Below are 16,016 nucleotides of genomic sequence, written 5' to 3'. Positions count from 1 at the left end.
CTCTTGTAGGTCCTTCATCATTGCTCATCCAGACAATTTTTGTTGTACGCTTTGATGACTGGGTCCTAAATTTAAAAATTGGGGTAAACAAAAGCTTCTACTAAAGAAGCTGGCCATAAGTCGGAGAGAGCGGTTTGCCAAATGCTCATTCAGCTTACTATTATTTCTCTAACTCCACCGTCAACATGTACTCTTGGCCAAGTGTTAATGTTTGTTTCTATGAAGAGGTGGACAAAGAATTTCAACATATCCAATCCTTTTCTCTACCTAGTATTTGCCACTGGAGTCAGTCAGGAAACTCCATACAGCTGGAATCGTTGGCCGATATGAGCAGATTTGAACAACTTTTACCTCAGGTGTATGGTTAACTTACGGGAAGGCTTTATCCTTACCATTAAGCTTAAATGTACCTCAGGTATTACTAAATACTTCAAAAAGGTACAAGCAAAGCATTAATGACTTCAAAAAGTTCCCCACAAAATAAATATCAGAGAAGAAAATACAAAAAAGAAGAGAAATCTTGATTTCCTCCACATTGCCTCTTGCACCCACCTCTATTGCATCTTTGAATTCCTCATCAGGTTCTGCTTCTTCGGCTTCTTCCACACTCCCCGGAGAGAGATCCTGTCACACACAAGACCATTTTTAGACACTTAATATTTTCTACAAATTTAGAAAAATGTTGTTTTTAGAAACATACAGAATACTGTAGAAAAACCCGATGTAGGAAAACCCCAAACCTCCCTAATAATGAATGAAACAGCCAATGATCAAATGTGTCTTCCAGAATGATGGTGGTTAGTCATGTTAAATTTTTTTATCAGCTAGTTGTCAACTAAAACAGTGTGTATTTATTAGCATGATGGACCAATAGTTCACCAATTCGCATAAGTACATTTTGTTTTTTTAATCATTTTTATGATAAAGCTGGTCTTTGTTTTGTTTTTCAGTCGTGCTAGTTAATTGAAATGTTCATATGAATAATCTGACGTACGATTGACCAGCCATACGATAGCCAATCTGAAAAAAAAGGTTGTCTCATCACAGGTAATGCCCGTGAAGAGGTTAGCCGTACAAAGCTCAAATCTGTTAAAATAACAAAAGCACGGGTACTTACCAATCCACTGCCCCGACGATCCAGTGCTGCGGCCCCACAGTCATCCTAATCTTTGTCGTGGAATGGAAACCACCTGACCACTGTAGCCAATCAGAGGTTGCAGAGATCAGGTGTTGTTCTCCTGGCATTATTGCTCTCAGCTGCTGAGTAGTATGGCAGGAGAATGGCACCTGACCACTGCTGCTCTGATTGGCTGCAGCAGCCGCCAGGTGGTAGTCATTCCACAACAGAGACCGGGGAAAACTGTAGGACTGCAGCGCTGAATCGCTGGGTCAGAGGACAAGTACCCACCCCTGCTTTTGTCATTTTAACACATTTGGGCCTATACTTAAACAAAATTGCCTGTCAACCGGACAACCCGTTCAAAATAAAAAATTTAAAAAAAATCACTGGAGCCGAATGCAATCAACGTCAGCTGGCGTACCGTCTCAGAAGGGGTCCGCAGACATTCATCTAGAACAGAAGTCTGTACTAGTAAAGTCCCACCCACCAGAAAAAGATTCCTGTTTCTCGTGGATACCCCCCTCGTAAATATGTTATTCTATTAGTAGACAACGCCGCTAAGCATTTTTCTGCCTTTCCATAGCACTGACCACTAAAGGCTTCGGAGAGGCCCACGGCTCGGGTGATTGGAGGGATATTACGTGCTTCAGGTGATCTCTTCAATAAAGTCATAAGAAAACTCAAACTCATCGTTCATGGAGAAAAATATCGGAGCTCCAATATCATTATAAAGTCTAATCTTCATCTAATCTGCTCATATATACTGCATCAGCAAAACGGGAACTTGGCTGCAAAGAGCCGACTAGTTTTGAGAGAGATGAATGCTGGACACAGAAGGAAATAAAATGCTCAGGTGTTTAAAGGGAAACATCAGCTAACATTTCCCTGACTGTATTTTGCAAGAGAGAATCGCTTCTGTGCAACAGTAACATAAAGATGGGAGAAACAGTCCTAAATCAGGGACTCTCCAATGAATGACTGGCAAAGTGGCACTCCAGCTGGGGCATTCCTTAGCAATGGAAGGACCAGTTAGCGGGGTCCCTCCATAATATTAAATTTTGTCTTGTGCTATTGTATGGTCAGTGTCTTACATATAGTGTGCATTTGATGTGTGTTGCACCTTTGCAGCACTGAATGAGTTAACGTCTGGGTTATGTCTGGAAAATGTATCTTGTTGTGTGTCATGTCTTATATATGTATGTGTGTTGCAAGGAATGTGAGGGGAACAGTATGACTAGCCTAAGAGTTACCAGGCTGGAATCTTCGGTCAGTGAGTGAACCCCACAGATAGTTGATCGGTCTGCGTGTGGAGAAAATGGAGGAAGCTGAGTAATTCCCCTTCTGCTTGGCCTGGAACAAGTCTACCCGGGATGCGCCAATGCTACCTTAAGTACTGAGTGAGAAAAGGACTATATGGCTAAAGCACAAGACAAGAAGTGTAAGTGTTGACTGGTAGAGAGTTGGAGGGAGATAGTCGCCGGGAGCGGGATCACACAGATGACTAGGACTGTGGATTGTCTGGAATACCCCAAGTATCCTCCCTGTCACATCACCTTCTCTGGTTGTAACTGTGCTACTCCAGTGTTGTAAAGTGGACTGTGTTAAATTTCAAGTAAACGGACATTATCCACCGTTCCCATTTTTTCCAAAAAGTTATCCCTTTGTGTGGACTATTTTATTACATCGTCCAGATTCACCGCAGAGGACGGAACGGTGGCGTCACGAGTGACAATGAACTTTAAGGTAACCGCTAGTTACCCTTTCCCTGTGACCTCCCCCATCAGTAACTTGGTCAGGTACTCTCAGGGGGGGGAGATGGTAGAGCCACTGTGACAGAAATCCTAATCTACCCCGCCATCTCCTCGGCTGTGGGCCCGTTCCTCAGACGCTGCAGTAGGAGTCTAGGGTGCTCTGCGAGTTTACAGCAAGCGGCATCCAGAATTGAACTTCAGATAAGTTAACACGCTTACTAGTTTGAATGCCCTCCTTGCTGGGGCGCTCACTCACGTGGGCACTATTCCTGCTGTGGCCGCTATTTTTTCACTGAGCTGTTCTGGTTTGCTATCTTGCTGCTTTCAGCACAAGCAGAACACAGGCAGACTGCTTATCAGTGCAACATATATCTTTTTTTCCATGATGGGGGCTTCCATGATATTTCACCTGAAGACTGGGGACACCCGCATACACATTAGATGGTCGGCCAATCATGCCGAAACCCCGCATTCGCCCAATATTTATTAACAGTGTTTGTGAACAGTCAGGAATATGCCAAGAGTAGTTATCACTTCCCTTTCAGCAGAGGGCAGCAGTGAGCACAGAAGAAAGCTCATCCAAGGCTAAAAAAAAAAACTAAATAAATAAAATATATTTGTACTGGGGCACAATGGGGAGTTGGAAATAAAAGTATTTAGCAATTTTTAGTAATGTCTCTGCCATGTAATCTAATCATGTGCTCTGCATAGTGACAGGGGCTGTTGTATAGAGTAGAACGCAGTATGGGTCTTTTACATATCCAAGCCTCATTAAGTCAAGAATGTCTCAGCAGGTCACTAACAATGTACTTAATACTGCAAACTGAGAACATATGGTGTACGAGGGTGTAAAACTCATTTATACCCCCCGCCGCTACCCTTCTCTCTAGTAGAACCGTATCCGTATAGCTTTTCTATTTCCAGGAACGGTAGAAGAAAAATTAATTGTGTTCCCAAAATGCAGTGAGATGTTACTGGATGGAAGCCGTTCACAGCACATATATGTAACGATGGACGGAGTGGCTGATCACTGGGGGGCTGACGTCTGGGCCCTCCCTAAAGGTCCTGTGACACAGCCCAAAGATTTGTCAGATCATAACTAGAGATGAGCGAGCATACTCTTTTCGCGTGTTTTTGCACTCGAGCACCGCTTTTTCCGAGTAACTGACTACTCGGACGAAAAGATTCGGGGGGCGCCGGGGGGTTGCAGAGGGGAGTGGGGGGGGGGGGGGAGAGAGTTCCTCACTGCTACCCCCCGCTCCACCACGCCGCCCCCCCGAATCTTTTCGTCTGAGTAGTCAGTCACTCGGAAAAAGCGGTGCTCGAGTGCAAAAACACCCAAACCGAGTACGCGCGCTCATCTCTAATCGTAACCCCTTAAGGACCAGGGTGTTTTGGCCCTGAAGCACCAGACACTTGTGGGTTTTGCTGCCCTATCTTTTTCTTCAGCTACCAGAATTAAATGTTGCTGCATTTTTTCCCCATGACATTTGAGCTATTAATTTATATCTTTCTTTACTGACTTTTTTTTCCTTAGTTTCATTGGTAGCAAAAAAGTTTTAAAAAATTATTATTTTTTAAATTTAGAGTTGTATATTTTTCAAAGAGTACATTTGCGCTCAAATAAAGTACAGGAATGGGTTCCACAATTTGTTTTGGACTATATAATTTGTATAGTGCACACTGATGAAGGACAAACACCCCGAAACAGCTGTCTGTGTATGGATTCTGGCTTGGCTTTCAATTCCCAGTCATTGTTACAAGGCTTGTATAAAGAGTCTAACATTGACTTGCAGAAATGCTGCCTTCCAATAGGTGGCGTTGCAGAGGTATTGTTTCATCTCCCTTATTTGTACAGTAGTGAACATGCATCGATAGACAAGGTTTGTGGATCAGAGCTTGTTACCATGGTCGGTCTAAAAGGACCATTCGGCCCCATGTCCATGAGCGTATATGGGATCTATTCTGTATGGTGCCCTTGTATTCTGTGACAAGAATTTATCCATAGGTACAGATATATTTTTCTATACCTATGGGAGTCTACAGGAGACACAGAAAATAGTCAAGCACTATTTGCCGTTTCCATACCTCTGATTGACCATAATGGACAGGCACAGGTCATATGCGCTCAATTCTCCACCAGGAACGGCGTTTCTGTACGTGAGATGGGGCTCAGCAGGCATACCCCTATAATAAGCCATCGGTGGTACAAGGAAAGACCCTTTTTAAAAGGGGGTATTCGGGTGGCATTAACTTATTCGCTATCTGCAGGATAGGATAGAGAAGAACTAGCTTATTGGATGGGGGATGCATCCGCCAGAAAAGGGGTCATTTTAACGAGCCGGAGATTGCCAAGCGCTTATAATCCGATTCTCGCATTGAGACAGATAGAACAACTGTAAGCGACAGCTGTAGACATGGCCACCATCAAGTTGGCTAGCCAGAAGTCGTTCACTAGTTCCTTTGTTTCAGCTCACCTAAAAATAGTCGTTGGTTGATTAATTATCGTCTCTGTAAGCAGGTAATTATTGATCAACGACTAGCCAACAACTTTGCAGGGAGGTGCGCGCTTGTTCGTTGTGCGCCTCCCACTGAACACCGATTGGCTCCCACCTATTTTTTGAACATTTTGCCCTCCCAATTAATGCTCATTGGTTTCCAAAAACCCATAAATACATGCGAGGATCCTTGACTGAACAGTCCATGAAAGAATCCTCGCTGCTGCCGCCTCTGGCCGGTTTTGGTCTTCAAAGATACGCTCGCTGCACTAACACTGACTGCTCAGTCGAACCAGTGGAAGACCGCTCGCACGTATTTATGTGTTCAGTGGACTCGAAATGCCAAACATATGCCTGCCAAAGAAATTCACTGCTTCCTCTCCAGCTGGTTGCACTGCCGGATGTATAATCGACTGGCAGTGCGACCAGCTGGCCGATTACCCAGCCAACCCGCACAATCAGCCGGCAGTGCGACCAGCCGGCCGATTATCTGGCCAACCCGCACCAATTATGCAGCCGACAGTGCGACCAGCCGGCCGATTATCTGGCCAACCCGCACCAATTATGCAGCCGACAGTGCGACCAGCTAGCCGATTATCTGGCCATCCCGCACCAATTATGCAGCCGATAGTGCGACCAGCCAGCCAATTATCTGGCCATCCCGCACCAATTATGCAGCCGACAGTGCGACCAGCCAGCTGATTACCCGGCCATCCCGCACCAATTATACGTCCGACAGTGCGACCAGCCAGCCGATTATCCGGCCAACCCGCACCAATTATGCAGCCGAAAGTGCGACCAGCCGGCCGATTACCCGGCCAACCCGCACCAATTATACGTCCGACAGTGCGACCAGCCAGCCGATTATCCGGCCAACCCGCACCAATTATGCAGCCGAAAGTGCGACCAGCCGGCCGATTACCCGGCCAACCCGCACCAATTATGCAGCCGACAGTGCGACCAGCCAGACGATTATCTGGCCAACCTGCACCAATTATGCAGCCGACAGTGCGACCAGCCAGACGATTATCTGGCCAACCTGCACCAATTATGCAGCCGATAGTGCGACCAGCCGTTAATGCACTAACAATTGGTTAAGCAATTGCAAAAAAACGGAATGAGTAGTAAACAACAAGTCGCTCCGTGTAAAAGCGCATAAACAGCGGTCATTCAGACGCTTCGTGACCGTTTTGAGATACTATCCAAGTGATCGTTGTCCTGTGTAAAGCCAACCTGCGCGCACATTCACAGCGCCATTGTCTTTTTCCGTCCTTAAGAAAATAAATAAATAATCGGTAGATCTTTTGTGCGATTTTCACACTTTTTATCCGTTTCTGTGATTTTTCTGTACGATTTTCATCCATTTTGCAGCCAATTTTTATTTGCGTTAAAAAAAAAAATTGCATAATGGGCCAAATGATGTAATTAAAGGTTTGACACATTTTTTTTAAAAAAATGGTTACTATGGTGACATGGAATACAAACAGATTGCAATCACATCAAACAAGTGTGACCAGTTTTTTTTTTTTTTTATTGCGCCCGCAGGCTGCAGTGGCTGATTTTCGTCCGAAAATTTCAACAAAAAGAGGACAAGCTGCAGTTTTTTGTTCATCCGATTATAAAAAAAAAAAAAAAAATCTCACACGTGAATAAAACCCTTTTTAGTAGTTTTATTTCTGATCGATTTCGGTCCAATTTTTTCGGTCTGAAAATCGGATAACCGCAACACAGGACGCTGCTGGAGACGCAGCGGAGGCCATTTTGGTCGTCACCCAGCTTTCCCAGCCAGACCCCCGGCCGGTACAAGCAACCAGAACAGGGAAAAAGGGAATAATTTGTCTAAAAACACATTCATCATAGAAACACAAAGTCGTGTGGCGGCCCACGAAGGACGGGCGGGCGGAGGGCCAGGCTCGGACGTGGCGCGCAGGCTCTGCCAGGCTGATTTAGGACGTTCCATCCAGAGCAGGAATACAACTCGGTGGGATCCCAGAATCGCTGGCCAAGAAACCAGATGGGCAGTCGAAGGATTCCTCAGAAGGACGAACACATTTCTTGCATCGTCCAGGGAGTCATGAAGGAATGTGAGGAATCGCGTAACCATAATATTAGGAATATTCTAATGACCATCAGATGAGGGAAGTCGTTTCCCCCGAGCGCAAGATGAATTATGGCGAATGGGAACGATCAAAAGGGGATTGAATGGACGGCTTTTTCTTAATGAAAGACACATTGGCCTCGGCTGCAAACATCACAAGAAAAGACATGAAGAAAACAAGAGAGTTTATTTATTCCGGAGAAGAAAATGTGCAATGGCTGATAACAGGGAGCAGTAGCTTGGTGCCTCCTTGTACAGGGTCGGCCACGGAAAAGTAGGCTGGCACCCCACTGCTATGAAGGCTGTCTGTAAGGAAATCTGTCTTTGCTGTCCATAGCAACCAATCACTACGCAGCGTTCATTTTACTTCAGCAGTATAAGGAATGAAATCTGCGCTGTGATTGGTTGCTATTTCTTATACTGCCGAGGTAAAATGAAAGCTGCGCTGTGATTGGTTGCTATTCCTTATACTGCTGAGGAAAAATGAAAGCTGCACTGTGATTGATTGCCATTTCCTATACTGCTGAGGTAAAATGAAAGCTGCGCTGTGATTGGTTGCCATTTCTTATACTGCTGAGGTTAAACAAAAGCCGCGCTGTGATTGGTTGCTATTCCTTACACTGCTGAGGTAAAATGAAAGCTGCGCTGTGATGGGTTGCTATTCCTTATACTGCTGAGGAAAAATGAAAGCTGCGCTGTGATTGGTTGCCATTTTTTATACTGCTGAGGTAAAATGAAAGCTGTGCTGTGATTGGTTGCTATTCCTTATACTGCTGAGGTAAAATGAAAGCTGCACTGTGATTGGTTGCTATTCCTTATACTGTTGAGGAAAAATGAAAGCTGCACTGTGATTGGTTGCCATTTCTTATACTGCTAAGGTAAAATGAAAGCTGTGCTGTGTTTGGTTGCTATTTCTTACACTGCTGAGGTAAAATGAAAGCTGCGCTGTGATTGATTGCCATTTCTTATACTGCTGAGGTTAAACAAAAGCTGCGCTGTGATTGGTTGCTATTCCTTATACTGCTGAGGTTAAACAAAAGCTGCGCTGTGATTGGTTGCTATTCCTTATACTGCTGAGGTAAAATGAAAGCTGCGCTGTGATTCGTTGCTAGGGGCAACGCAGACAGATTTTCTTTTAGGCAGCTTTCATAACAGCATGGTGTCAGATACTTGTCCGTGTCCCACCCCGTACAATAAAACAGTTCTGCAGCTTCCTTATATGCCATATAGGGGGAAGATCTATGAAGCCATCTTGGTTGCCCATAGCAACTAATTAGAGAGCAGCTTCCATTTCATACCCGGCTTTTGAATAATATAAGCTGCGCTGTGATTGGTTGCTACTTGATAACATTGAGTACCGATTTAGCAAAATCTGCACACAGACGCTTTGACGCATTTCCGTGCAGATTGGCGTACGGCGACATATAACCTCTTCATGAGGATCTGCAGTGAAATTGCAGCCCACAGATTTTGCGCCTTGACAGGGATAAACCTGCATGCATATTTCTACGCAACATCAGAGGTGAAATCCATACTGTAAGACGCAGTATGCAGAGAATAGAAGCCATTAAATTCAATGCGTTCGTTCACATGCGCATATTTTTTTGCGCACATTTCAGCTGCAAAATAGAAATTGAGCGTGTTCTCTTTTTCTGCGTATGTGCGCACCCGATGGAAGTCAATGTGGGGAGCGCAAATACATTGTCTAATTAACAAAGCCTCAGCTGTGCGAGCAGAACTTGCCATGTATGCGTTTTCAGGCTTCTAATGTAAACAATGTTTCCACTCACTGACAACGAGCAGAGTTTGTGACGCAGTCTTAAAAATTATTTTCTAATTAGCAAAAGAAAAATAGCGCCGCACTTGCCCGCAGGATGTGTGTGGTATTGCGACTGAGCTCCATTCACTTCAATACCACAACCAACCCGTGGACAGATGTGGCGCTGTTTATCGAAGTATGCATTGACATATTTGTCAAATCCTAGTATCGCCTCTAGTAAATGGGCATTACTCACTTCTGAGGTGGTAAGTACTGGGGTGGGCGTTCGATCCACAACTGTTACGTTTTCGACCTCTGGCGCCGCTTTAGTTGGTTCCAATGATGCCGCCTCGCTGCTCCCTCTTAGCTGCAAAGATGCTTTACATTCTGCAACAACTGAAAAGAAAAAAAAGAAGAGTTAGGAAACAGCTGTAGGCGCCGGGCGGACCTATAGACACCTATAGACCGGGCCACATACTACAAGTCAACGATTGTTCCTTCCAAGATGGCCAACGTACAAATGACCCTTCTACAAAGCTGCCAGAAACAAGATACAAACTGAAATGTACGAATGTAGCGAATGTTAACTTGACACAAGGCATAATAACCACAAGATAGAGAACAACATATCTAACGGTGGGGGTCCGACCACTGGGACCCCCACCAATCCAGAGAAAGGACACCTGGAGTAGTGGCCGTGCTTGCTCACCTCAGTGGGACCACCAGAGATTGCCGAGTTCAAGTGTTCAGCCATCACGGGAGGTCCTACTGAAGTGAACTAGACCGCCGGAGATTGTTGAGTGCTTGAACTTGGCCATCTTCGGCAGTTCCCTTTGAAGTGAATGGCACGCTGGCATGCATGTGTGGCCGCCACTGTAAAAACTTCAAGAACATACAGGATGCAATATCTCTGGATTGGTGGGGGTACCAATGCTTGAAAGCCTGCCAATCGGTAGGTTATCGTTATCCCCCAGTCTGTGCATAAGTGAGAACTTGCCAAGGTGGCAATATCCCTTTGAGGACGAACGGACATATTGGTTTTCGACTCCTACATCCGTAGGTCTAAAATGTTATGATGTCCTATCATAAGCCAAGGAGCTGGGCAGTCAACGAGCCTAGACATTGGCTACTGGCAGAAGCTTTTCAACTCCAAAATCAAGAAGTAATTCCTACTGAGGTCGGAGAGAGTTATTATCCCTGTGCTCCTTAAAATGTATAAGTGTGTGGTGGAAGTGGTCTACTTGGGTCATGAGGTCTACGGCAGGGCTTCTTGACCCTCTGGGCTCTCAGTCTGAAGTCTCAGCCGAAATGAAAAAAGTTCACTGCTTGGTGCAACCAAAGGAAGGACTGCTCAGTATATGATCAGGTCCATCATAACTGCCCCCCGAACTACTCCAATAACTTGGGGGCGTCTCACAGTGAGGTCCGCCTCACAGTCAGAGCAGTACTGCCAATTTGCCCCTCAGATACCACCTTGAGTCATGCGCACAAACGTTTTTCTTGGGTTATACCCTTACAGTCCGGACAGTTCTCGGTTTGCACCCTTTTACTGATATTTGTGGAGCTTCTCTGATGGACAGGAGCTCTTAAAGCAACACAATTGTGTCCCAGGAACGAAGGGTGGGGAGGTATATTACTTGATCTTCTTGGCAGTCTCTCCATTTTCAGACAGTCAGGATGGCCACGGCTATTTTTGAAACCTATTCACTACTCTGTGATTGACCAGCACTGATCACATGGGTAGCACCGGCCAATCACAAAGCAGATATAGTGCATTGGTAGTCATAACACTACTAATGCACTAAAAGTGATTAGGTAGTCCAAAGTTCATGGTGGCCATATTGGAAACCAAAACCGGCAAAAAAGGGGGGATGGGCAAGAAAATCAAGTACAGATAATATAGCCCTTCCACTCTTCTGTTCCAGGACAGAATTTACTGCAAAACATAAGGGTTGCTTTAAAATTAAAGGGAATGTCAACAGAAAATGACCACTTGCATAAATCAGGTTTTCGTGTTAAACATATTTAAACATTTTTGGTAATTTTATTCAATTGTCAGTGTCACAATCTATATTTTAAAAACATAGTGAACATATTGCAGTTCTCACACCGACCACTAGGCCTAATAATAGTCTGACACTTCCTGTTCAGTAGAGAAAACGTCTCAGCCATCATCTCATTAGCATCATAGGGAGGATTACACTGAGAGGTGACAACTACCAGATAATACAGGAGCCACCATTAGCAATGGGTGATGGTCACAGCTCACCTCCTCTCCCTCTCTGCATAGGTCACAGAGCATGGTCACAACACTCTCCCACAAAAGTCAAGAAGTCATTTCCTGACCGTTGTGTCTATAGTTCATGTGGCTACTGTAAACTGCAGCTCAGGCATTATGGCTGCCCCCATAGTCATGTGCAGACATTTGAATGCAACTGAAGGGGTGAAGTCTTCTGTGGATCCACAAATTCTGCTGTGGCTTTTACTGAGGATTTTACTGTGGAAAATCTGCACAATTTCCGCTACATGTGAGCGCCCCCTAGAGGTCCCCATACACATTAGAAGTTGTCCAAGCAACCGCGGAGATGGACGACTCTCTAATGTGTAGAGTGATGTGTAGCCTAAGTGGTGTAGAGGAGCGATTAGAAAATCCCATCTGTGACAATCAAAATAATTGCCCCCATCAGCTACCCCCCCTATGCAGCCCATTGTGTTTCATGACCATCAAAAACTTTTTGCAAAACTCTTTAGATAAATCCCCATTTTAAACAGCACCTTTATATTATTCTGTACTCTACAATTGATCTATATCCAAGGCACGGCTCTGCCAAGAGCCATTAAAGATCCTGGCAGGCGATGTTCTATAACATTCTTCAGGATCCTTATCACTCGTCTAAATTTGTATAAACCCCAAAGATGACTCAGACTTTAAATAGGGGGGAAAAAAAATCCTTCTGACCCTTTTACATTGGTATGACATACTCCAAGTCGAATGAGCACCTTGTCAGCACCCCTCAAAATATTTACTCATGTTATCACAGTGATCAACAAATACAGGGACTTATCATGAAAAAAGTGTGTCTTCGGAACAGTGTAAGAAAATTAGGGCATCCCTCCCCTTCTCTTTCTTCTCCAAAGTCCTTGATACTTTGCTTCTCGCCTTACATCCAAACCAGAGGCGTAACTTGAAGCTCCCGGGCCCCGATGCAAAACTATAATGCTTTATTTATAGTACTGGGTTCCCTATATGGAGAAGAGAGGCCTTATGGGCCCCCTAAGGTTCCTGGGCCCGGGTGCAGCCGCATCCCCTGCATCCTCTATAGTTACGCCCCTGATCCAAATGTCTACTCTGCCGAACATATAGACGCAAGAACTTTCCTTCCATTCTAGCTGATAAAATGCACTCAAAATGTGCTCTAAAAAGATGGTCAACCATAGAATATCATGCAGGTCATCAGAGCTGGCTTAGAAGGACCCGTCACATGTCCTCATGTCACCAGAGCTGGAGATTGGTGACCCGCCCCTGCTGACTCCAAAATTGTATTTTTTTTTTGTGTATCTTCTCCTTCATTACCAGCTCTCCTGGATCCATCTTCCAGTGCAGAGAATGTGTCAAGTGGGCGGTGCCACCACTCCCTGTCAATCAAGTCCGACATCAATCATTGATATATAGTTCAGTGGTGGGCATCATGACTGCAAAACTAAGCTACCAGTCCCACTGACACGAGGACATGACCGTTTTCTTCAACCCCTTCCCAACACATACGGCTATACACAGCCTCATTGCACATACCCCATGCAGTTAAAACATATATAGATGTCCACAGCATATGCTGTGTATGCAGCATGCTCAGGAGACGAGCCTACTCCATACATAGTGAGTTTGGCTGCCTTTACCAGCCGGCACCGGAGATGACCCTTTGTCGATTCTGCCAGTGGCATTTAGATGTCCCAATCAGACCTACTCACTGGGTTACCATGCAGGTGTCATGGCAGCCTGCCGATGACTGCCATTATGATTTGCCTATTAAAATATGCCTGTGGCATGTCTTTAGTAGGCAGTCTGTAATTCAGCATAATGCAACACCATAGAAGTGAATTATACCGTATAAACCCCAAAGTGGTACCATACCAATGAAAACTACAGGTCGCCCTGCAAAAAAAAGAGCCCTCACACATCCCCTATGGACGGAACAATAAAATTCAGGATTTTTGATAGTAAGAGTACCAGAACTGCAAAATGTGACCTGGACACAGGAGCATCAATGATGCTTGGTCGTGAAAGGGTTAAGCTGGATGGAAAATTTTTGAAAAACTGAGGAGGCTTGGTTCACACGGGGCGAAATTGCCACAGAATGTTTGCGCAGACTTCCCGCACAGAAATTCTGCGAGCATTTTTAAACCTGAGACTAAGCAGCAAAGAGGATGAGAGTCGCACAAATCTCATTCACAGGCTGCTGACAGTCCGCTGCGGACAAGCCGTGTGGAAACGGACATGCGGTGCGGGATTCTAATCCGTGACGTGTCAATTTTGGCGCAGTTTCCACTGCGGACTCGCAGTGGAATACAAGCTGTAAAGCCGCTTCAAAACTCGCACCAAACGGCTTTGGTTTTGAAGCAACCTTTCCGCTGTGGAAATCTTGCAGAATTTCTGTGCGGTCCCGCCTGCGAACATTCTGCGAGATTTGTATCCCGTGTGAACCCAGCCCAACAGTGCCATACAGTTCCCAATATAAAACCACCATAAAACACAACACCTATGTTAGGCCTTTCTCACACGGGCGAAATTAGCTGCGCAACGCGAGTGAGAATGCGGCAATGATGTTCCTGAATTCCGCAACAAAATCTACTGCCGATTTTGTTGCAAATTTGCCGGCAGAATTCTGCTGGTTTCAATTCAGCACCAAAATCTTCATGTTAGCAGTCCAGATTTTGGGGCTGAATATTCCGTCCTGTGTAAAAATTACATTAATCTTCGTGAGATCACAAAATTTGCTTATAAGGTTGGTTCAGCGCCCCCTACAGTGACCCTGGACGTGGGGAGTACATTGAGGAGCAGGGAGGGTAAGATGCTGGCTTGTCATGGCAGCAGTTACCACCTCCCGGAGGGACGCACGTAGCCTCGGCCAGGGCAGCACTGGGCTTCTTCTAGACACCCCTAGGAGAGGGATGCCCAATAAACGTAGTAGTTGTCACGGGTGACGTCACTGTTCCGTCACACACCAGAATGACCTTCGGTGGGGAATAAATGAGCCGAAGACAGATATAATGTACCTCAGGTCCCTGGGAACGGTCAGGGCCCGGAACAACATTACTTAAACTTCAGCAGTACAAGGCAAAGTAAACAATCTTCCAAATGCAGGCATTTAGACAGACTTGATTAGGAGGACCTCCACACGGCACTCCCAGGCTTCTGGATGCCGGTATGTGAACAATTGAAGACACATACCTCCACCCGGCGGTCGCAGACTTCAGGACGCTTGGGCGTGAACAACTGAAGAAGAGTACCTCCACCCGGCGATCCCAGACTTCAGGACGCTTGGGCGTGAACAACCGAAGAAGAGTACCTCCACCCGGTGGTCCCAGACTTCAGGACACTCAACTGTGAACAATTGATAAGAGTACCTCTGCACTGGGCCTCCACTTACTTCTCTCTCTCCAATTGGGGCTCACTCCTCTCTCATACTAGATCAGGCAATCCAGGTAACCTTTCCTCCTCTTCCATTCTTCACTACATGAGGATTAAACATACCCCCATATAGCTGCCCCACTTTATCAGGAACCCAGAAGACATAGACCCCTTCCAGCTCTTAAACACTCCTTTTTTACTCTGACTCATACCACGTGACAGGACATTGATTGATACATTTACAGTCTCCAGGCTTTGCAAACACTTAGGCCACCTGCAGACAGGCAGGTCGGATCTGGCGGCGAGGATTCTCGCCGCTGGACCCGACCCGAGCGCCTGCAGAGAGCGGCGCGTACTTACCCGCGGCTCTGGCTGTTTGATGTGCCGGCTTGCCGGGCAGCCGGCGCATGCGCAAACCGGAGTCGGAGGCGGGTGAGTGACGTTTGTTTGCCGCGCGAGATTTTGCGCGCCCAAACCGCGGCCGTCTGCATAGGATTGCGTTTGTTAACGCAATCCTATGCAGGCTTCCAGTAGTGGAAATCCCGTGGGAAATGCCGCCGCGGAATTTCCACTCGTGTGCAGGCGCCCTTAACCTCTCACTTGCCGCAGCTGTGCAATACACAACAGAATGACAAGACACATCTGGACAGCGCACCAACATAAGACATGACATGTCCATCATGAAGGGGGCCAGGAAAGCATGTACCCCACTCCCAATTGGCACTTCCATGAATGGAAATGATCCCAGTGACCCTGGAGTGCAGCTTAAAGTCATATGACAAGTTTTTTTTATAGATCAGTTTCAGTGTGAATCCACATTAAATGGGAAAATCCAGCAATCTGAGAGACTTCCAACGAGGCCCGGTCATCGGTGCTTGACTAGCCAGGGCCAGGATCTCACTGCCAACCACATGGCGTTGTCTCATGTAACAGTGTGGAGAGTATACCGAGAATGTCATGATTGAGGAAAAACATCCAGCGAAAGGGGATCTTAGGGATAGAAAAAAACTGGTCACCGAACGGGGTCAGAGGAGGATGTCAGGAATCGTTCTGATGACCAGATGATGCACAGCCAAGCAAGCTGTAGGCAAATACAACACTGGTTCTCCAACTAACAAGTCCGAACACACAACTTGTCGCTCCTTAGCATGAATGGGCTAT

General features: G+C 45.8%; 1 protein-coding gene across 3 annotated transcripts in view; it reads right to left on the bottom strand.

Moving 5' to 3' along the window:
* Positions 1-16,016, bottom strand: part of ZFYVE27 (zinc finger FYVE-type containing 27) — an 87,472-nt gene that overhangs the window by 40,218 nt on the left and 31,238 nt on the right. For all 3 annotated transcript variants that reach the window (XM_066601090.1, XM_066601089.1, XM_066601091.1), the window contains exons 7-8: positions 9,483-9,622; positions 553-624 (exon numbers count right to left, since the gene is read on the bottom strand). In XM_066601090.1, the coding sequence (XP_066457187.1) occupies positions 553-624; positions 9,483-9,622 (212 nt within the window). The remainder of the gene's footprint in view (positions 1-552; positions 625-9,482; positions 9,623-16,016) is intronic.

The sequence above is a fragment of the Eleutherodactylus coqui genome, chromosome 4, assembly GCF_035609145.1.
Source record: "Eleutherodactylus coqui strain aEleCoq1 chromosome 4, aEleCoq1.hap1, whole genome shotgun sequence".
In the NCBI taxonomy this organism is placed as follows: domain Eukaryota; kingdom Metazoa; phylum Chordata; class Amphibia; order Anura; family Eleutherodactylidae; genus Eleutherodactylus; species Eleutherodactylus coqui.
This window is presented reverse-complemented; position numbering and strand designations above follow the sequence as displayed.